We start from the raw sequence: 21,103 nt of genomic DNA on the forward strand, positions 1-21,103 counted from the left end.
GACCGTGCATCACTGTAGCGGCAATGGAAAATGTGAACAATAACCTGTAATGCTTAGCGAGACCTTTGAGGCTTGCCAAAAAGCATCACTGTGCCCATTTGTCTGGGTGGTGTTTCACAAGGCCCTAGCATTACAACAATCACGTTTACCCATACGCTTGTGTTGGCAATCTGTAAAAAAAAAAAAGAACGCCCACCAGATGTTATGGTCATGCTCTAATTCTCATAATGTCAAATCTTTTTGATTACAAGGGATTTTGGGAGGTTCACGGAGGGTGGTGTAAAATGTATGAATTATTATGTACTGACTACACCCTTTTGATTCTAGGGAGGATGTATTGACTCAGATGGTGAAGTGTAAATAAAGTCCTCACTTCAACTTCTTTTCATTAAGCTCTCCTCCAAATTGTGTTGGCCATCAACCAAGGTTTCTGAAAATGACTAACTTGCTAAATAACTCATTCCCAGCCTACAGTAATGTACTAAAATAGTGTAGGCCGTTTCTTACGAGAAAACGATCTGACATTGTAACAATTTTACTCAGTTCTCAATTGCAAACTCCTCAACAGTGACATCACAAGGGAAAACTACGTTAAAATCTGCCCTCACTCCAGCATTCCCTCATCAGTCATCGCCACGTGTAGTGACCTAAGCAGAGGCTGCAGAGGTCAAGACCGTGCTGTCCATTTCTGTTTCTCCGCTCATGAATAAACAGAGGCTAGTGTTTGGGTGTGCATGTCCTTCAGGGCGATTACACACACAAAAAAACACATTCGTATACTCAAACAGCCTTGGGCCGTCTCCGCTGGCATAATTAGAAACATTTGGGATCATTTGCAAAGGGAGCACAAGTTGTGATGAGATCCAGATGCACAACTGGGTTTTGCCGAAATACAGGAACCCTTATTTTACGAGGGACGATTAGTCGCTCTTCCTTACCCCAGGAGGTGTGTGCAAGTGACTGCGCTCCCCAATTTGTCTAGATATTTAATTGGTGTTTTTTAAGGGGGGGGGGGGGGGGTCATCCACAATCAGGTCAGATTCTGGGTCAGGTAGTTTTATTTTGGACAGAAAATAGTAGCTTCCCCAATGAAAACATCAAAGAATAAAAAGTTAGACTTCACGATACATATACAGAAGCAAAATTCAAAAGTATTCTTCCATGGTTCAAAGAAGCACACGTATTCTTTACAAGATCAGAATTGCTGTCGTCTTTTGATGCATATTCCAGTTACCTATGGAAGACAAATCAAAATGATACTATCAGTACATACTGGCTAGTAGGTAAAATAACATTGAACCCAACCATAAAGGCATCTGACTATTTTACGCACAAGTCTGCCACCTTGTGGTAGTTGCTTCGTAATATTTCCCACTAACCCAGTTTGCAACATTGGAGTGAGGATGAATGTCAGCGATATGTGGCTGTGTGGTTATAGATAGGATATGAAACTAATCTATGATAAGGATTAAAAATACAGTTGAAGGTTTCAATTATGTATTGATACAGATAGTGTGTAGTCTGTTCCTTACCTTTAGACTTTGTTCCTTCCCTGTACAAACAAATGACTGACACCTCTGTATCACCTGCAGTCAGTTCATCTGTTTCTTTCATATCCTGGGCGCATGAAATGATACAATGAAGTAAAATCAATCAGCCTGTTATGCATGCTTATGTAAATTTCACGGTATATTAGAAATTCAGCAGAGCTATTGTTTCTTTATCACCATCCTTCATAATCCAATTCGCTGTCCAGAAACATCTGACTCAATCATGAGCGATGGTTTATAAATTTAGAATTCCAGATATTTGGTCATAATGCCAAAGCACTGACCTGGTTGAGCAGATCGGTTCTTCGTAACTCAGTTCTGTCTGTTCACGATGGCAGGGACCTGCCTGTAAATGTTCTCATTTGCCGCCATGCGGCACATGACTGACTCATGTTCCCCCGCTAAGCTGAAGGATAGAAGGAAGGATCCCTAAAGAAAACACAAAGTGAGAAATTAAAATGTAAACAGAGCGCCGATGTGTATGAGCATACAGAATTGTGTTTAAATACCCGGTAAAGGTCTACAGAGTGTCAATCGGACCTCAGGGCCTGACGTCTTGAACAACTTAAGTACTTTCTAGAAAAAAAAAATATCAATTGTGAAACCAATACCAAACATAAGTTACACAATTCTTCATACAGATGGTGGATTAGTGTAAAAGGTGACATTATGATAAACGAAACAAATATTTACAAGAGTACCATTAGAGCTGAACTTCCAAATTTTAAAGCCTAATCGACATACTGGGTAAGACAGCTCCTTGAGCGACTGCCCATTGATGGCCAAAAGTACATCGCCTTCATTGATCTTGCCGCTTAACTGGGCCGGTTGGCCAGGAAAAAGTTGCTTTATCCGGATCAGGTTGCCAACGTCTGGAATGGGTGGGTCCAGTTCACACATAACGAAGCTGAAGCCCAGACCGTCGGTACTCTTAGTCAGGGTCACTTCCTGTGAATTTTCTGAGGTGTTTTGGTGAGGGACAATAAAGATGCAGGGAATAACACAGAATGCTTGTCAGTGCACCAAACATAAAATGAAATCCAATTGGGATTGTGGAGCGGTAGTTGGCCTTCAGTGTACTAAGTAGGGCATCAGCCGGCAGGAAAAAAAAGTCGCTCATTTCTCAGAAAATGATCTATGTTAAGCAGTAGGGACGGCAGTCCCGAGGATAAGGAAGGCCAGAGGGATAAGAAAAGGAAGGTCAGGGTCAGAAAGGAAGATCAGGAAGAGGAAGTGTGTGAAAGTTCAGTCAGATGAGTTTGCTTAGTGACAACTCTCACGCAAAGATCTACAGTATCTCCAGCACAGTTACATTCATCCAGTCTTGGGTGAATTGTATTCTAAATACCTTACAACAAGTAACCCCAGCTAGAGTCTGTGTGAACATACCGTCAGTCACAAAGTTGTAGTCCCTGGGCCCGTGACGGAATATGTGGGAAGGGGTGCTAATAGATGAGGTGTTGTTCAAACTGAGCTGCCTGGTAGCTGCATCCATGTTACGAGTGGCTTCACTGGTGTCATTGTCGGCGTTCAGAGAAACCCTGGGGAAGCTCCTGAGCACATGCTCCACAACCAAAGTCACCATCTAGACAACAGGGGGTGGCATATTTTTCATTAGCATCCCCCCCTCAAATGTAGAATGATCGATCAGTCACATTTTGAACTTTACCTCCCCAGTTTTGCACAGACATTCCACGGCCTGTTCATAGGTGACACCTTGAAAGTTGATCCCATCAACCTCTAATATTCTATCACCTGGAAGACAAAACAGTACAATCATGTTTCCGCTATTCTCGTGGGGCCAGCATATAATGTGTGTGTTATGGTTTTAAAATGCATTCATTGATTACCTGCATGTATACGCCCGTCTCTGTCAGCAGACCCCCCAGGAACAAGGCTCTTGATGTAGATTCCGCCATTGGAAGCATTAGTATTGACATCATCCTGAATGATAATTTGCCTTGCATTATTTCAGTACAAATAAGTAATACTGCAACATTGATAGATGGCTGAAGCAGCAGGATTGGTATGATGAGTGATCTTTCTAATGCTGTTGGACCACGAATGTTAATGAGATTGAGTCGAGCAGACTTGTTGACCCCCCACTCTGACTCATGCTCTTTTCCTGGCCTGCTTAACTGGCCTGCAGGTGGATGGATGCCAGAGTCATCACTTTTCTGTATAATCATTGAAGTCAAACTATATAGCAAATATTGATTTTGTGCACCATATTTTTTCCACATTTAGTCAGTACTCAGAGCCACACCTCCCAAGAAAACACTTTGCAAACTCACAGTGATGCTGATGCCCAGGCTTCCGGCAACCTTCTTGAGCTTCACTATCTTCTCCTCTGACTTCACACAATTCAGAGAGGAAGAAAGCGAATAGCCGTCCTTAAAATGACACACAACCGTTGTTATGATATTGAATGTACATCTCGTGACTGATGTCTATTTTGTAGCTTAGGCGATTGGAAGGAATTTATCTTACAATACTTTTAGGAGTATACAGGATGTGCAATTTAAAACATTGTTATACCTGCGCGTTTAGAATACGGACTTCCTGGGGAGGGTAAAGTCTGTTGCCAGTCTTTGGCTCCATCATGAGTGAGACAATCTCATCCAAGCTGTCTCCTGGCTGTCCATATGCCATAAGAGTAGTTTGCGACTCGTAATTTCTCAATGTCGAAGGCCGCTGAGTGTTTGGAGTTTGAGGGGCTGTGATTAACAGTAATGTTATTTCATAGGATCTGAACAAAATTATTTTGCATAAAGCACGCTAACTACACACGTATGCCCACACACAGAGCACCTTTTGGCTGTGAGATAATGAGCTGAACCTCCTCCGGGCTGCTCTGCATGACCTCCGCTGCCTCGCTAAAGGTGGCGCCCTCCAAGCTGATATGGTTCAGAGAGATCAGGCGACCACCTAAGGGAAAAGGTCATCATAATTTAGGTTGCCACCAAAACAATGTTATGGAAAGTACAGCGTTTGTAATACTGCCAATATGCTTCATGGTTAAGCAAGATCATACATAACAAATATAAATTATACTTTAAAAAATGACTAATTCATTACATCACAAAGCCCTCTTAAATTTTGTACCTGCTCGTATACGTCCATCCTTATCAGCAGGTCCCCCAGGCACTACAGATGCAATAAAAATGCCCAGCTCATAACGTCCCACCGTCTCTTCTCCCACAATCATGATGCCTACATAAACACATGATTTGGAAATAGTCTACTGCCTTTATAAATGATGTTACCACTTTCAATCTTTCAATATTTTTCAAGCACTTTCAAGCACAGAAAACACAGCACAGCAGCCAAATGATAACACTAAATCCAACCAATCATTAAAAATTGAAACCGTAGTATCGTGGTATCGTAAAATGTTACCAAGGCCAAGCTTTGGGTCTTTCTTGAGAGAAACGCACAGGACCTCTCTCTCCGACGATGGGCCTTGTTTAGTTGGAGATTCTGTGGGCCATAGAAATCTACAATCAGGCAAATATTGTTGCACTAACTGAAGTGCACTTTAACTGGACGCCAGTCTACACGTGAATGACTGGTTGTACCTCTGGCTGCTGGTGACCTAAAAGGAGCTTCAGAGCCACTTCTCTGAGAACGGGCTGGAGAACGCATGCCAGTGCTGCCGCACTGACTACTGGAGCATGTGCTGCAAACGAGACATTTCATAAATACATTGCCAACAACACAGTCCTTAATATGCAACATCAGTTGGAGTTCCAGGACATAAAGTTGAAGACCATGTACCTTTGTTCATAAAGGCACTGGCGCTGCTTTTTAAAGCGGGCCTCTATCCTAGCAGCAACATCCTCACAAAGCCTCGTCAAGGATTCGTTTTGAGGAGTGTTAAGACCACTGTCATCTTGCGGTGTCTCCGAACCCACGATGGACTTGAACCGGCTGTTTTGAGTCCGGCAAGGTGATGCGTATTGAGGAATGTTTACATCTGGAAGCAAACACAACAGAATGATCCACCAAATGATGGTTTATATATCCGTGATCAATTTAGCAGTCTTCATGTCGTAAAATTAACCTGAGACCAGGCTGTGGTTGAGCTGACGTGAATTCATTTCATTGTTGAACTTGTGCTGTGATGAGCAGAGGTTACACAAGTATTTGGCTATCTTTGACGTCTCTGTGATGAAGGTGTGTTTCTTCTTGCTGGCCCGGCACTCGATTATAAATCGATGCCTCTGAAAAAATATCAAGGAGTTGTTTTAAATGGGATTTTGCAAACATGAGTTGGATATTTTAGATGAAGCATTCTACTCACATTGGAGGAAATAGTTTCTGTTTCCCGCCAATGAAACGTCTGGCTGGTGCTTCGGCAGCCGACTTTCACCACATAGACAATAACGCCTTTGGCACAAACTCCAAGGACAATTTCTCCTTCTACAGGCTTTTTTTCACGTGTCACACGGTGGAACAAAACACCGTATTCAGGCAACTGCAGACACACCTGCATCATTGGGGTTAAAGTTAGGGTTAGGGCTGCCTGTTCTCTGTAACCTCAATACGCGTCTACGATAATAAAGAATCTCGAATAAAATGCGTTACTTTGAGGAACTCAAGTTCTGACTCCTCTGTGAGCATCTGGGCATTATTTGTATGGAGCCGTTGCAATTCTCCAAGAATGTAAGGCAAGGCACGTTTCTCTATGACACTTTTGGGGACATATTGATCAGGGCGACAGTAGTTTCTACCATACACCTGGAATAAAAAAAACAAAACAGCATTATTATTTGTCCTTTTAATCTACTTGTCCCATTAAAATGCACCTAATGTACAATATGAGGTCTTTCTCCAAACCTCAGGCATGCAGTCCCCATACTCTGTCTGCAAGGCCAGAGCTCCGAGGTACAGAGCAGTCTCCTCATGGCAGGACAATCTATCGTCTAAGAGGTCTTTTCTAAGTTGGAGGTAGTACTGGTGGCGGGTCTGTTTGTGCCTGACAGGATGAGACTCTGAATCACCTCTATTCATTTGTAACAAAGAGTAAAATTTTGAGGGGGATAACTAAGTAGGAAAAAGTACTTACAAAAGTGTAGAGATGTCATTGACAAAGAATTTGACCCTGAAGAAAAGGACAAAGGTGGTTGAAGGCACTTTCTTCCAGCTTTCCGGAGCAACTTTGGAAATCTTGGTATCGTTGTCCACAAAGTAAAACTCATTATCTGATGAAAGAGAAAAGGAGACTTAGTTGTTAGGACGATACATCAACTGAATTGTCATATTTAATTGTCTGTAGGTGAGATTTACCATCAATGTAAGCAAGGGCGAAGTAAAAGTGTTCCACCAGGTTGGCATGAGCGACAATCATATCAAACACATCTCCGCCTCTGGTTTTCACTTCACATTTGATGGCTATGTTCTGACCGCTTGGCATCACCACAGTCAGTTCTCTCTGTGTGGTTGGCGATTTCCCTTTTTTTGACTACAATATAAAGAAATCAAGATGGAAAAAAGAGTGAAAGTGTTTTTTTAGATGACTAAAGCGTGATGAGAAGTAAAAACATGATTAATGAATTCCTTTGGTTTCTCACCAAAATGGATCCAGGCAGCTCTAAGACAACAACGGGCTCATCCGACATTCTAATAAACTCTGGACCCATGTCCTACACCAAAGGATGTCGCAAATGAAAATATATAATCATTACTCAATCATAACCCTCAACAAAAGGAATTGACTTTTTGCAGTCACTGTATTTTCAATAACATTAATTTTCCTCACCTTCATTTTCTTATCATTCAGACTCATTGTCGACTCAAACTGCATGAGAAATCTCGATTTAGCACGTCGACCGCCATCTAGGTATGGGCTACAGACAGTGCGATTGAACTGTTGCCAGCTCCCATTACTCTCAGTGCGTCGACATCCCGAGGGGATCCTAAGCAGGAATGACTTTATCAGTCCTTTAAATCTGTCACTGCTGAGATCTTTTAACCAACGTTTCAGTTTTGGTTTGAAAGATGTGAAATGAGAATGCATCACTTCACGTCATACCCTGTGGACTCAGGTGTATAGGATGCTCCTGAGAATGTTCTGGAGATCTTCTTCTTTGTCATCCATGTAGGGTTACAAAAAGACCGACCTGAAATACAATCCAGTACTGAGTAAGGTATACACGGTACATTGTGGTTTTTTTTTTGTCTCACATAATACAATCACTTTTCTTACTGTGTAACTTGTCTCTGATGATCTGACTGCGATCACTCATCAGGGATCCATTTTCTGTCACTGACAGAGGCTCTACCTGTTGCATGAGTGTTTGGGCTGTCAGTTAAAACCAGTGGAAACCACCGTGATCAAAGAATGCGAGGTTCGTTGTCCGCTAACCGAGTTTCGGTAGATGTCTTCTACCAGCTGCTTGACAAGCCGCTCGGCCGGATAAAGCATAAAGTTCTTGTGGTGAAGCTCGCAGGTCTCAAGCACCGTCATCAGGTCCGTCCGCCTCGTTACCGTGTCCTCGCACATGCTCAGTAGTAAACCCTCCAGTTCTGCACTAAGCTGAACAGGCTTTCGCAAGAAGAAGCATGTTGATAAAGGGTTGATACATTTTCTCCATCACTTGACACTTGAAGGAGCATAGTAGTACCTGGTTTTGAGGTAGTTGATAATCCACGCACCAGTAAAAAGTCATACCCAGTGAGTATACAAGTGTCTGTGGGAAAGCAGGGACAGAGACGAGGCCTTGTTATCCCAAGTGTGCTTTGCAAGCTGTAGCAATCCATTGGCCAATAACTATGTTCAAGGTTGTGGGACTGTTGAGAACTTTGGATGTAAGAAGACGTTTGTAGTAAAAAATTGGGGGGGTTTTTTGCGGCCCCCTTGAGATATCCTTGCCCCACCCTCAAGGAAAAAGTCCTCGCTCCACCAGTGGACAGACTAAACCCTGTCATGGTTGTCAGGAAATCATCAAATCAAGGGACAAGTTATGCCAGACGTATGGGATTGTCCGTGTTTTATAAAGGCACTGATCATTGCCAGATTACTATCAACTTTAAGTCAAAATTACGATGGACTAACTTGAATATTGCTTAGTAAGCCCTGAATGTCATGAAATTCCTATCCTACTTTAGACTTTTTCCACTTTAGATACCACTACTGTTTCTTGCTTTTAATAGGAAAGTAGTATCCCTGTCAATGTAAAAATATCTTGAAATTGTATGGTAGAGTGCTAAAATTGAACATGCACTGATCTGACCTATGGTATCTACTGGATCACTTTTACAACCTTTTCAGCTGTGGTTCTTGTGGAGGCAGTGTGACCCTGAATGACTTCAGGAGCCACAAAGGAGGCCACATCATCATTTCGCCCACAGCTCTTGAAGGCCATACGCCCATTAGCGGACAGTAGCACCGTGCCTGGGCTGAGGACACTGCACATGTTGCCAGAGCCTAAACGGAACACAGCAGAAACTTTTGGGGAGGAGGAGATGGCTAATTTGTGGGAATGTTGTCTGAGGCTAATTACCTTTTTTGCAAATATCCAGTAAGGCCTCTGTGGTGACAAGCAGTAGACACCAGACCTCATCCTCATCTAGCGGTGAACCTCTGGCTTCTAGCACCTCTGCCAGGGTCACAAAGGTACCCATCCTAATGGAAAACACAGCTGCTGTGTGATTCACGAAAACCCTCAGTTTCTCTAGATATCAGCCAGTAATTGTCTAACAAACAACCAAACCAAATGTATAATTATAGGCATGTAAGGAAAAGGGAAGACATTGGTCATCTAGCAGTTGGGTTTTGATGGTGGAATAGCATAACTTCTGTCACATTTCCATGTACCGTATGTTAGCTCCAATTAATACTCTAAAATACACATCGTTAGGAATAAGAGTCCAAATGTTTGTCTTTCTCTGTCAGTCCCGCTTCTTTCCCTATTCTGTAAATCAACCCTGAATTGTCCATGTGAACACATGACCAAGTTCTCAATTAAATTATAGATATGTGTTTCTAAATACTGCATTCACATCGTTTGCTCAACTGTAGTGTGAATATTAGTGAGCACACATGCCTCGTCGGTAACTCTAGTTCTGATATAGTGACAAAAACATACCATCACAAACTTTTCTGCACCGCAGTGCAACTAGTACGGTGTATTTCCGGTGGTCCTTTAATTGTACTTAGATGTGGTAGCTATTTGTTTACATGTAATGTATCTTACCTTATTCCCTTTAATTTCCCTCAGACATCTGCCTTGTGAATCTAATCCTTCCTCTTACACGTCCCCCACTTCCATGTCATCCACCTCTTCTTCGTCGCTAGGTCCCCATCTGTCATGGCAGCTTGTCATTATTGACGTCATTTGCTCATGACAGATCAATTGTCTTTGCAAAGACCAAAGACCACAGATATCATTTCCACTGCGCTCACAACTAGTGACGTGTTGATTCTGTGTTTTCTGTCATTTTCTACTATTTTTAGACCAGGGACCTAAGCACATAATTGGATTTGCCGGACAAGCTAATGGCAGCTGGGGCAAGTAAAGGGCCAATCCAATAGAGGCACTGTGTTAATGAGCCATTGCAAGTGCAAGGGAATGTCTCCGTCAATTAGATCACTTTCTTTCGTTATCTTTCAACAGCTTAGCATTATATCAAGTGGGACGCAAAACATATATTTCAAATGGCAGGTTGATCCATCACGCCAAATATCTTCTCAGTCAGGAACTGTTGGATGCTCAAAACCTTGCAAAAGGTACCACATTATGACGTTTCAGAAAGAAATTCCATTCCAATTCTTAACTATATTTACTGTTATTTAAATCTGATGTGCGAGAGGAAAAGATCTGTGGCAAACTTGGAATCGGTGTTAAATATTCATCTAGAAAAGTGAACTTGCATCTCTGAATTCTATTCAGTCATTCTTTGGTATTTTATTTAAACCTAAAGTAAAATATTCTTTAAAATCAAATGTTCCTCTGTGTGTGAAGCACAATGTCTGTATATGTGCATTTATGGTTTTATTGTGGAGAAATTGGCTTGGAAAAGACGAGGGAACACTGTTAAAAAATGTCAATTGGTTCTCTTGAACGTAGCGGAGTTGCAAAAGGTTGCGTAATCGTCATTTCCGCTTTACGCTCGGAGTTGCAACAGGGAACGGGTCTTGAACGTCTCACTCTGGTCCTCATTGTGCAGCCGAGGAAACGTCGCAAGGTTCCGCCGACGTCGGAATGAAATGGCAGAAAGTGCTTGTGTCACGGAAGCTCAAAGATTAGGTTACGCCGTAGCCACACATGCATATTGCCGGGACCCCGGCCTGTTAGTTTGAGGGCCGCCCAAGTGTCTCCGAAGACAGATTCAAGCGTTGTTTTGTCTCCAAAACCGCCCAGGTTGTGTCTCCGGCGGACAGTCAGCGAACGGCGACTGCGGGTCGACACTGTTGGAATTATCTGGAGAGGGGTGAGCTCGACGTCTGCTTATTTGTTTTTTACCTATGAAGCGATTGTCAATAATTGTGGGGGTGGTTCGTGCCCAATTCGTGTCACGTTTAGGACCGTAAATAGGTGTTTGCTAGTCACGCCACTACAGGAGATATGACAGGTCTGGCCTAACTGGTACATGGCAACCAGCTACTGAAAAACATACTACAATAGTGTTTTTTCTGTTTGTGTTGCATAATAACCACAAAGTATGAACATTGGTTTGTTTAAAGAAACAAACCGTGTTCCACTAATGCTGTGACTGTTGCATACGATGAGCAGATGTCAACAAATTTACACGCTGTTTTGCTTTTTGCAAACTGTGCACCCAGTGGCCAAAATGGCCATTTTAAAACAGTATGAAAAATACTTTAAAATGAGCAATTTAACATGTTAAACGAATAAAGCACCAGATTTCATTTAAATCAATTGACCTAACTGTATGACCGGCAAATTGCATCGGCATAGCCGCATTTTGCAGTTGCATAATGCAGCTGGAGTTTTTAGCTGTTATAATTAAAAACAATGTATGGTAGCATGAATGTTTTTGCAATTCTATCATCTCTTCAGCTGCATTGCTATTGCCGCATTTTCTGCTGAGAGGTTCTTTTGTCACCTCAGCACCACCACATGATCAATAAATATAAAGTAAACTGGTTGAGGTGGACGTTTCACTCAGTTTTCGGTCTTTAATCATTGTAAAATGGAAGCCCAAACTGTATCCTAAAGCTCTATCTCAACACACTCATCCAAGATTGCAGGAATGCACCTATCATTCAATTTGAATTGATACATTCCACACATAATTATAGTGAATACATGTACCAACATGTACCACAATGGTCCCTTTTCAAATATTTTCTTTTTAAATAACAAACACACTCATGTTGTAAGTGGTTGTGTTAGTGATAAACTTTGCAGTATTTCCCATCTATATTAGTATGGGCCTATAAGAAATAATATTGATAACCTACCTTCAACTTGTGTGTTAAGTCGAGGTGTAACGTGTATTGGGAAAGGTACACACATCTTATTTTGAACTAATGTAAGCAAACTATTTGAATGACCGTGAACATTTTGACCGTGTACTTTATATGCAGTGACCATTTAAAGTGTATTTAGATAAGAGCAAGGCTTGTTTACCAGGCATTATCAACATGGCAAAACTTGCCTGTGTGTGGACTTTGACTCTTATGTGGCCCGATCAACAATAAGAATGGAAATTTAAAATTAATGAACCTATTATCATTTATTCAATTTCTTAAATAACGCCTGAGTGTGATCATATGATTAGGTTAATGATGTGATACATTTAACTTTGAGATACGGTGTCACGAGGCTTGCGTGATGGACTCGTCGGAAGGGTAGCAGGGTACCTGTGGGCTGCTTGCCACTTTGCAGACTATTAGGAGGGAGGAAGTTATGTTATGATAAGAGTTCAAAGAAAAGGAGGAGGCAAAACTGAGTAGGAAGTCTGAAAAAGACTTTAGAGGAGACAGACAAAATGGCATGCTTGCAATTTTAACAGACTTACTGGACCGTATCATTTTTTTTTTTCCGTTTGCAAAGATAATCCAGTAGTATCTCATTTTTCAACATACAGCCAATTTACAAACCTCTTTTTTCCTGGCCAATTTTCAAATACTTACCTACTGCTGATACCGAGCTTGGATAAAAACAGATAAGTTGTTTCAGGAAGTACATTCGGCATAAACATTGTGCCAGCAAAATTATGCAAGTGACTCACAGTGGCGACCTCCCCAATAGGTCAAGCTGAAAGCCGTACACATGAAAACACAGTTAATAGTCCATTGTGAACTTGAGCGTGGTTGACAAATAAATAGAAACTACAATGGATGTTTGACGGCTAATTGGCGCTGAAAGCAGGGTTGCTTGGTAGTCACGGAAATGAAGATCAGAATAAGTCACGGTCCGAGAAACATCCAGCTATCATAGTCAAGCCAGTCTTGTCAGCACAATGATCCAAATGCCTCTAATGATTCCTCCTTTTTGGATTCAGCATGAGCCAACTTCCTGCTTCCACTCATCCTCTGCCTATCTCAATGCATTGTTTTGAACTTTTTACCTTTTCCGTGAAGCACATTCACAGCACTGACATTCTTGTGGGACGTTTACTGGTAGTGGAAGGCTTCATTTTGTGCCAGTTTAACTCTACATTGATATGAGTTTGAGTGTTAGAGTTTGATTTACAATTGCAGGTCGCACTGCTAAGTGGTGTAATAACCACAATGGACTTTACAAGTTGTTTTAATGGGAAATTATAATACAGTAAGCCATTATGTTATACAGCTCTTTATCTTTCTTTCAGTTTCTTGGGCAGGGACTCAATCCCAGCTTTGGTTTTATTATGTCAACTTGCTGACAGTGTAGAATTAAATGTAAAGAATTGTTTTCAGAACATTATTTTTTTTTCTGCTGTTTGTAGGTGTTGAACGATATCCTCCACTTGGATGCTCAGCCACAGTCCAAGGCAAAACCATGAACCGCAACAAGCGTGAAAAGGAGTACTACAGTATAGATGTGGGCGACTCAACATTTATGGTTTTAAAGCGCTACCAGAATCTCAGACCCATTGGATCCGGAGCACAGGGAATTGTCTGGTGAGTCACTTCTATTTTTGGCGGCTTATTTTATTGTGGGGCTGACCTGGTGCTAAATTGATCCGTAAGGAGCTGTTGAACAGCAATCGCAACCGGGCTATATTTCTGCACACCATAAGACAGGAGCCAAATAAAATCCAGTAAAAAAAAAAACCAAGTGAACCAATGTGAATTTTAAAACTCTGACCCACAAAGCTAAGATATGACTTTCCCGTGAATTTGGCTGCACCGTGCATCCAGCGATTTCCCTGAGCCTTTGCTTTGCATTTTCACTTCAGTTCGGCTTACGACCACAACCTGGAGAGGAACGTCGCCATCAAAAAGCTGAGCAGACCCTTTCAGAATCAGACTCATGCGAAACGAGCCTACAGAGAATTGGTGCTCATGAAATGTGTCAACCACAAGAATGTAAGTTTTTATTTGTATTCAGATTACTTTGTTTGTTTGTTTGTTTGTTTGTTTGACAGACTTGATTTCCATATCAATTCAAATACACATGCGGTGGCGGTCATGTTGTCATTTTGATCCACTAGCGAGTAATAACCTCCTTTTTTTATTTTGACAGATAATCGGTCTATTAAATGTATTCACACCACAGAAGACACTGGAGGAGTTCCAAGATGTGTGAGTATAACCCAGTTAATAGCTCAGCTCACACATTTCACATTTCAATTAATGCAGGAGGAAGCACACGAGGGGACTCGGATTATATTTGCCGACATTTATAGGCACTTAGAGAGTTTGGCTGAAGCTGCGGTTGGTGTGGAAGACTCCTCTAATGTGCTACAGATTTATTTATAACTGCGTCTAAAATCAGACAAAGATGGTGTGTTATGTCCATTGTTCAATCAAAATGAGTTGATTATATTTCAACATTCCATGACTAATAAATATCTCTTTTTGACATATAAACTACCAAGATTTGGACTGGAATGATTAAGTATACCACAGAGTGTCATCCCATTGAAGTCGAATCGTACGCGTGGCTCTTTGTGTTTTTGTGTTTCTCGTTTCTGCCTGATTGAAGCTAAAAAGGAAGCTGAGCAAAATGGTAGCTGGAGGCTTGCAAAATAAGTTCCAGGATGAAAGAGTAGCACTCCATTTATGTGTGGGTGTGCCAAATTCAAATTGATCCTGTGTGTCTTTCTGCGCATTTGTACAATAATCAGTCTTTGACGCAAGTTACTTCCTCCGGACACAAATAATGAGCATTGAAGTGAGAGATGCCATTGGGACTCAATTATTAATCTAAACGTTCCTGACAACAATTTGCAGATGGTGACATAACAGCTGTCAACTAATCTTATGTCATTCTTAAAAATGAGAATTTTGTCTGACAGTTCTCAAATGCCGTGGGATACAAATGGCAAAAATATCCATGTAACATTTTTATTTTATTTTTTGCACCAGTGTAATGATTTTTCACTCCTGCTAGGATTTTTTGTATCTTTGATGACGTACATTTTTGTGCACTTTGTAGATATCTTGTTATGGAATTGATGGACGCCAACCTCTGCCAGGTGATTCAGATGGAGCTGGACCACGAGAGGCTGTCTTACTTGCTCTACCAAATGCTGTGTGGAATCAAACACCTCCATGCAGCTGGAATCATTCATAGGGTCAGTACACACACACACACGTCTGGATTTCGTGACATTTTGGTCAAAAATACCCGACAGACCATGAAAGGGGTTGACATCTACAAGTTGTTGGAACACACTTGTGTTCACCTTGAAGCGACAGAACGGTCTAGAAAAAAAAAAAAAAAAATGGTCACACGCACGTACACACACGGCAGTCTGTCAATCACCCGCATCGAAGAAGCCGCAGCAGAGCGCCTCTTGCTCTGCCAAGCGGAACTAATTGAGCTAGAGGCGGAGAAAACCGGACTCACTCACACTGGCACGTCTTGGCACGCATAGCCTTTACTAGGTGAACGGATGCAACATGACTCATGGCCACGCATTTGACTGTTTGGATTCTATTAACGGACTCATTCGAGCTTGATGTTAACCGAACAGATTGGTTCCAATTGGAATGAATGATCTACTTTTCTTACTATTTTGTATTCTCCCCCCACAGGACCTGAAGCCAAGTAACATTGTGGTCAAGTCAGATTGTACCCTTAAGATCCTGGACTTTGGCCTGGCCAGGACTGCTGCCACGGGGCTCCTCATGACGCCTTATGTGGTCACCCGTTATTACCGTGCCCCTGAAGTCATCCTGGGCATGGGTTACCAGGCTAACGGTGAGTGCTAGGAAGGGGGCTTTGGAAAAAATCAAATTGGCAGCGTTGTTTCCTTGTTCTTCCAAATGTCACGCTCGGCGGGGCATCCAGGCATGACTGGCATTTCTGCTCTGCGGGGGAACTTTCTTTGCCCAGTGATATTTTAGCATATGTTTGATGGGGCTTGTCCTTATCGTCATGCAGCCGGATTAAAACAAAGTTACAACCTCTGTCAAGGCACAACAGCATACAGTTGGCTAATCATTTCTAATATTGCATAGAAGCATACACAGGCATATTAGCCAAGTTAGCCACATCTAATATTAATTGAATACCGCCATAATATGATTTAGGCTTCTATGGAGATAATTCAAAGTGATAAGATCCACAACCGCCATAAATATAGTAATAGTAAATAAGACAACTTCTGCTTCAAGCTGCAGCCCTTGCGAGTTGCAAGAAAATAAACACCTTTTGCTTCTTGTTTTCTTACCCTGGCTTGACCAAAGTCATCGAAGTCAATCTTTCCCTGCTGACATTTGTGTTGCTGATTCTCTTCCCTCCTTCAATGCTGCACATTTGTAGTGGATATATGGGCTGTGGGCTGCATTATGGCAGAGATGGTTCGCCACAAAATCCTTTTCCCAGGAAGGGATTGTATCCTTGAATTGCTTGCAGCCTTTACTTAAACTACTGGCAAAACAAAACATCGTCTCCTACTGATGAAGCATTCAGAGTGTTGACACACCTAAATATTTTTGACTCGATGATACGATAGTTTCTTTCCTCACGGATGATATACGTTTCTGATATATTGCATGTATTCACCGCAGCCCTCACATTGCAAGTACATGTTCCGTGTTCTTATGTTTTTTGTCCTTTTAAGTTCTCAGTATTTCTTGTTTCATCATTTCCATCATGCATGTTAATTTAGTGGTTGTCATTCCATTTTTCAGTTGATGTCTGGTCTGTTGGCTGCATCATGGCTGAAATGGTCCGGGGTAGTGTATTGTTTCCTGGCACTGATCGTATCCTTATGTCGAACTTCCATCCAAATGCCCCAAAATGCCGTCTTCTCTCATCCTTGTTCACATCTTTGCTCGCAACAAGAATTATTTTATTCCATTATTGTACCTCATTTTGATCTGTTTTGTCTTCTGCCGTGGCTGAAGACAACCTCTATTTGTTGATCTCCTCCCTCGTATTTGTCTACTACTAAAGGAAACTGTCTGCAGTGAGAATAGGTATGGGTAGTTCTCAGAAGCTGTGGTCCAACGGGATGGTCAAACACTGACTAACTTTTCTTCCCTTTACGACCAATCACCAGATTTCATACTGCAGAGATAAAAAAAAATGTGACTGAGATTTGTGCTGTCGTTTATGTTCGAGTGGATTTCAAGACCCGCTCCCTCACAAAAATGCCAGCCCTCCATCATTGCGCCCAGTTCTTCTCTTAACATTGTAACCTAAAGATATTGACCAGTGGAATAAGGTGATCGAGCAGTTGGGGACGCCGTCGCAGGAGTTCCTGATGAAACTCAACCAATCGGTGAGGACCTATGTGGAGAACCGACCGCGCTATGCCGGCTACAGCTTCGAGAAGCTATTTCCCGACGTTCTGTTTCCCGCAGACTCTGAACACAACAAACTGAAAGGTAAATATAAGCTAACTGTTCACCTTCAATGTCCATCCTGTGAACATGATGCACACGCTTGTGATTGTTAAGCGTGTTGTGCAACACACTATCGAAATGTGTTTGTACAGAAGATGTTACTTGATTTGCTCTAGTGGTATTTGTTGGCAAAGTTGCATATGTCGTACTTTGCAAGTGACAAGACGCTACTTTAGAAAAAGCGCTTAATGTGGAAGCTGACACTTGAGCAGCAAGCTGTTTACCGTGACCAAATTTAACCTCAAGCGTGTCTTTGTGAGGAAAGGGAGAGAATGTGACAAGAACGTTCACAGTAAGCACCGCAAAGCTGTTGCAGGCAAAGAGGCGGGGAGTCGTACATCTTTCTGTCCTCATTAAATAAAAATAAAAAATTGAAATATTGGATTTGACAGCTGTGTTTCCTGTCAGGACCATTTCGGTTGCTTTATGATAGATCATTAGTTCCAAAAGGCCATGTGTGATTCAAGGCGGAAAATCATCGTAATGCATGAGAATGATGCGGTTGTTTTACTATTTATCCACAGCACTATGGCGCTTATATTGTAGGCTTTCAAGGGGTGCTGGAAAATACAAAAGTGCCTGAAGTTGCATTTTCAAGGTTTGAAATGATCCCATTTACATACTTAGAATTACAGAGGTACCTTGAAGGTGAACCACCCCGAGGTAAAAATGTCCAAAGGTCCACTATTTTCCAACTCTGCCAGTTGCACATAGTTATGATATGGTTCGGCATTAATTTCTGTTTTTCCCTTCCAAAAAACTTTGTCAGCAAGTCAAGCCAGAGATTTGCTGTCTAAGATGCTGGTCATAGATGCTTCCAAACGGATCTCGGTGGACGAGGCCCTTCAGCACTCTTACATCAACGTGTGGTATGACCCCACTGAAGTGGAAGCAGTAAGTATTCACTCCCCTCATTCTCACTCATGTTGTCTGAGTGTGTTTGAAATGCCATCAATCCTTATTTTAGCCGCCACCGGCAATCACCGACAAGCAGCTGGATGAGCGGGAGCACACGGTGGAAGAGTGGAAAGGTAGGAAACGTCCCATCCATCGGTGTCTTCTCCGCCCCTTTGATTGACTGCCATGGAAGCTTAGCTGTTAGCGCTGTGTTTTGTTATATAAGAGCATTTCCACAGCATCATCCAAAAAAGGGTTGTGTGATATAAATAATGATATTTTTCTTTCAGAGTTGATATACAAAGAAGTCTTGGACTGGGAGGAAAGAACAAAAAATGGTGTCATAAGAGGACCGCCAGCGTCCATCGGTTAGTGTTAATGTACCTGATGTAATTATTCCTGATCGTATTGGTTGATTTGCGAGTTTCAGAATAGTTTCCCACCTTCACAGTTTGCCATTCATAAAATCACCGCCAATTTATTTTTTACTTTGTTGCCATCATTTGGCAATGTGTAAAGTTAAAGTGATTTAGAGAGAGAGAGAGAAAAAATAGTGCTTTGCCATTAACCTTCATGAGGCCCACTTCCAGATTTTTACTCTTCCTTGCAAAGCTCTGTCCCATAATATTGTACACTAACTAGTTATGACCCAGTGCTCCGTCCCCTCTATCCCATAGCACAGGTGCAACAGTGAGCAGCGACCCCCCGCAGCAGCACCAGCACCCCCCCGCTACACGCTCCCCCGCTCATGTCACCTCCACGTCCACAGAACCCGATACGGGCGACGCGCTGGGCCGCTGCAGGTGACCATCTCGTAATTCTCTTCCGTCTCAAAAGACAGATTTTTTTTTTTTTCAAGTTGTTTTGAGTAAACAATCTCAAGGTAAGAGACAATTTTAACAATTTCACTACAACGCGGTTTGTAACGACCCGACTGTGACGACCTAAATGTGGAACGCCCGTATGCTACTGCTGGGGTAAACGTCCAATGACTCTGTACAGTTTTGACACGAAATAGTCGGTAGTTAATTGACACACCCCTCCTGTCTTACATAGTTATTCAAGGCTTTAGGAGCGATGTTTTAAGTGGAACCTTCAAAGTGGAACAAAAAAGGGGTCCGAGGTGCCGATTTCCAAACAATTTGTCTCATAGAAAACATGTAAAGTACATGAATTAGTTTTCAGTGGTTCAATCAGCGCCATCCTAAAACCTTTAAGTGTATGGCAATATTTGAAAAATCAGGCCAAAGAAATATAAATATTGCTTTGGCCATTTTGTGGAGTCCTGCTGCCAAGGAACTATGTTGAGGTGAGTTGAGGAGCTTCCTTTCGTCAATTCTAGTCCATTGCTGTGACGATTTCACACATTCTTCCACTTTGGAGGTTCCACCGCATACAAATGGAGGGTGTGTAGATGGACCTACGATAAGATGGGTGGAAGTGTTGCACGTGAGAATGTTTCCGTTGAAAAGGTTATCAGGATGTAGAACATATGACAACGCAAGTGATTTTTATTTGAATGAGAAAGTGAAGAAGAAAAAAATCATCCCGTTATTAGTAACTTTTAATACTGTTGTGTGTTCATGATGTCTCTTGGGACAGCTGCGGTTAAAAAGCGATTAAGTTGCATGTTTAAACGGCAGCACACCAAAAAAAAATGAAAGAAAACAAACAATTCTTACTTTATGCAATAATGTTGTCCTTTGAAGTGTTTGTTTTCAAGAAAAAAGTGCCTGTTGTACTGTAAGAAGTCATTCATATTGTTTTGAAGGCATCTGAATAGTTAACAGTAGTTTCCAACTCGAACCACTACTTTGTGTGTGGGGGGGCAGGGGGGTACATTTGTATATTTTTCTACTTTGTTTTAATTTTGACCCTCGAGGGACATCATAGGTGACGATGTGTCTGAGGCAGGCAGTGTCACCAAGGTCTTTCATCAAAGTTTCGCAATCAGCAAAACAATGGGCCCCTTTCTGCAAAATATAAGATATTATATCGAAATATAATATTAGCCAGGGAGAAAAAAACAACAACAATGCTGGAGTAGTTTGCATAGTTAAACGGGCAAGGATATATTTAGGGGGAGGCATATGTTTTAGGTGGAGGCCATATCTATTATTGTTTTTATCATTGTTAATGTTGTTTTTAATTTTGGAACCGTGCAGTAAACATGACCGAAAAGAAAGTACGTTGGTTGTAGCTGTTTGCTGTACGCTGTGTTGGCAATGCAGTCGTTTCTGTTAAATATGTCAAGGACTACTGTACGATGGCTCCTTTCAAAACATAAAATCATAACTTCACATTGGGTTGTACCAGCAAACTCTGAATAAATTGTGCAATCTACAGTCATCCCTCGGGAAAACCAATAAAAAAAAATAATCATTTTGATCAGAAAAAGTACAAAACATATAATTCATGTAAAAATGAAATTAGGGGGAAAAAATACTTTTTTTTTTTTAAAATCCTACTATCCAAATACATTTATATTTAAATCAATGAAAAACTTCTTCTTTACCCCAAAATTGAAATAAATATATACAGGTGTATCTCCACACATTAGAACATTGTCGAAAGGTTAATGTATTTTATGGTTACATTCAAAAAGAGTAATTCCTATTTTGTGAAGCACCCAAGAATATACTTCTCCGTGCAAAATACTGCTTAATTGTAACGTACAAAT

General features: G+C 41.6%; 2 protein-coding genes across 6 annotated transcripts in view; one reads left to right on the forward strand and one right to left on the reverse strand.

Moving 5' to 3' along the window:
- The window catches only part of mapk8b (mitogen-activated protein kinase 8b), a 93,582-nt gene that overhangs the window by 45,634 nt on the left and 26,845 nt on the right, over nt 1-21,103 (forward strand). Inside the window, exons 7-17 of one of the 3 annotated variants that reach the window (XR_015063434.1) lie at nt 13,452-13,626; nt 13,905-14,034; nt 14,192-14,250; nt 15,107-15,245; nt 15,709-15,874; nt 16,810-16,881; nt 17,326-17,508; nt 18,296-18,420; nt 18,494-18,557; nt 18,714-18,791; nt 19,101-19,226. Coding sequence is in view for 2 of the 3 variants with exons in the window: in XM_085904513.1 (XP_085760639.1) it covers nt 13,505-13,626; nt 13,905-14,034; nt 14,192-14,250; nt 15,107-15,245; nt 15,709-15,874; nt 16,810-16,881; nt 17,326-17,508; nt 18,296-18,420; nt 18,494-18,557; nt 18,714-18,791; nt 19,106-19,230 (1,263 nt within the window). In the remaining variant the exon portion in view is untranslated. Of the gene's footprint in view, nt 1-13,451; nt 13,627-13,904; nt 14,035-14,191; nt 14,251-15,106; nt 15,246-15,708; nt 15,875-16,809; nt 16,882-17,325; nt 17,509-18,295; nt 18,421-18,493; nt 18,558-18,713; nt 18,792-19,100; nt 20,876-21,103 lie in introns of those variants that run through there. The other 2 variants (XM_085904513.1, XM_085904514.1) reach the window with 2 other exon arrangements.
- frmpd2 (FERM and PDZ domain containing 2) lies at nt 1,055-10,108 on the reverse strand. 3 transcript variants are annotated; one of them, XM_085904502.1, is made up of 30 exons: nt 9,749-10,108; nt 9,056-9,177; nt 8,816-8,979; nt 8,177-8,242; nt 7,918-8,097; nt 7,759-7,834; nt 7,585-7,672; nt 7,312-7,468; nt 7,124-7,195; nt 6,840-7,014; nt 6,619-6,754; nt 6,390-6,528; nt 6,138-6,290; nt 5,854-6,039; nt 5,614-5,773; nt 5,328-5,526; nt 5,129-5,229; nt 4,950-5,030; nt 4,656-4,763; nt 4,362-4,478; nt 4,089-4,267; nt 3,845-3,943; nt 3,401-3,494; nt 3,220-3,305; nt 2,940-3,135; nt 2,295-2,509; nt 2,060-2,126; nt 1,835-1,979; nt 1,533-1,617; nt 1,055-1,234 (listed from the first exon to the last, which is right to left on the reverse strand). In XM_085904502.1, the coding sequence occupies exons 2-28, from the start codon at nt 9,174-9,176 to the stop codon at nt 1,939-1,941; spliced, it is 3,456 nt and encodes a 1,151-aa protein (XP_085760628.1). In that variant the 5' UTR covers nt 9,177; nt 9,749-10,108; the 3' UTR covers nt 1,055-1,234; nt 1,533-1,617; nt 1,835-1,938. The 3 variants fall into 3 exon arrangements, with proteins under 3 accessions (XP_085760628.1, XP_085760627.1, XP_085760629.1); XM_085904501.1 differs by having other exon boundaries at nt 2,060-2,509; XM_085904503.1 differs by lacking the exons at nt 8,816-8,979; nt 9,056-9,177 and having other exon boundaries at nt 2,060-2,509.

The sequence above is a fragment of the Syngnathus leptorhynchus genome, chromosome 22, assembly GCF_054491065.1.
Source record: "Syngnathus leptorhynchus isolate UIUO chromosome 22, UIUO_Slep, whole genome shotgun sequence".
NCBI classification, from domain to species: domain Eukaryota; kingdom Metazoa; phylum Chordata; class Actinopteri; order Syngnathiformes; family Syngnathidae; genus Syngnathus; species Syngnathus leptorhynchus.

Coding starts and splice junctions, on each gene's coding strand:
- frmpd2 (XM_085904501.1), bottom strand. CDS start 9,176: ATGGGTACCTTTGTGACCCTGGCAGAGGTGCTAGAAGCCAGAGGTTCA. Junction 5,527..5,613: donor CAACCACAGCCTGGTCTCAG/GTTAATTTTACG, acceptor GTTTGCTTCCAG/ATGTAAACATTCCTCAATAC. Junction 2,510..2,939: donor CTACAACTTTGTGACTGACG/GTATGTTCACAC, acceptor AAAACACCTCAG/AAAATTCACAGGAAGTGACC.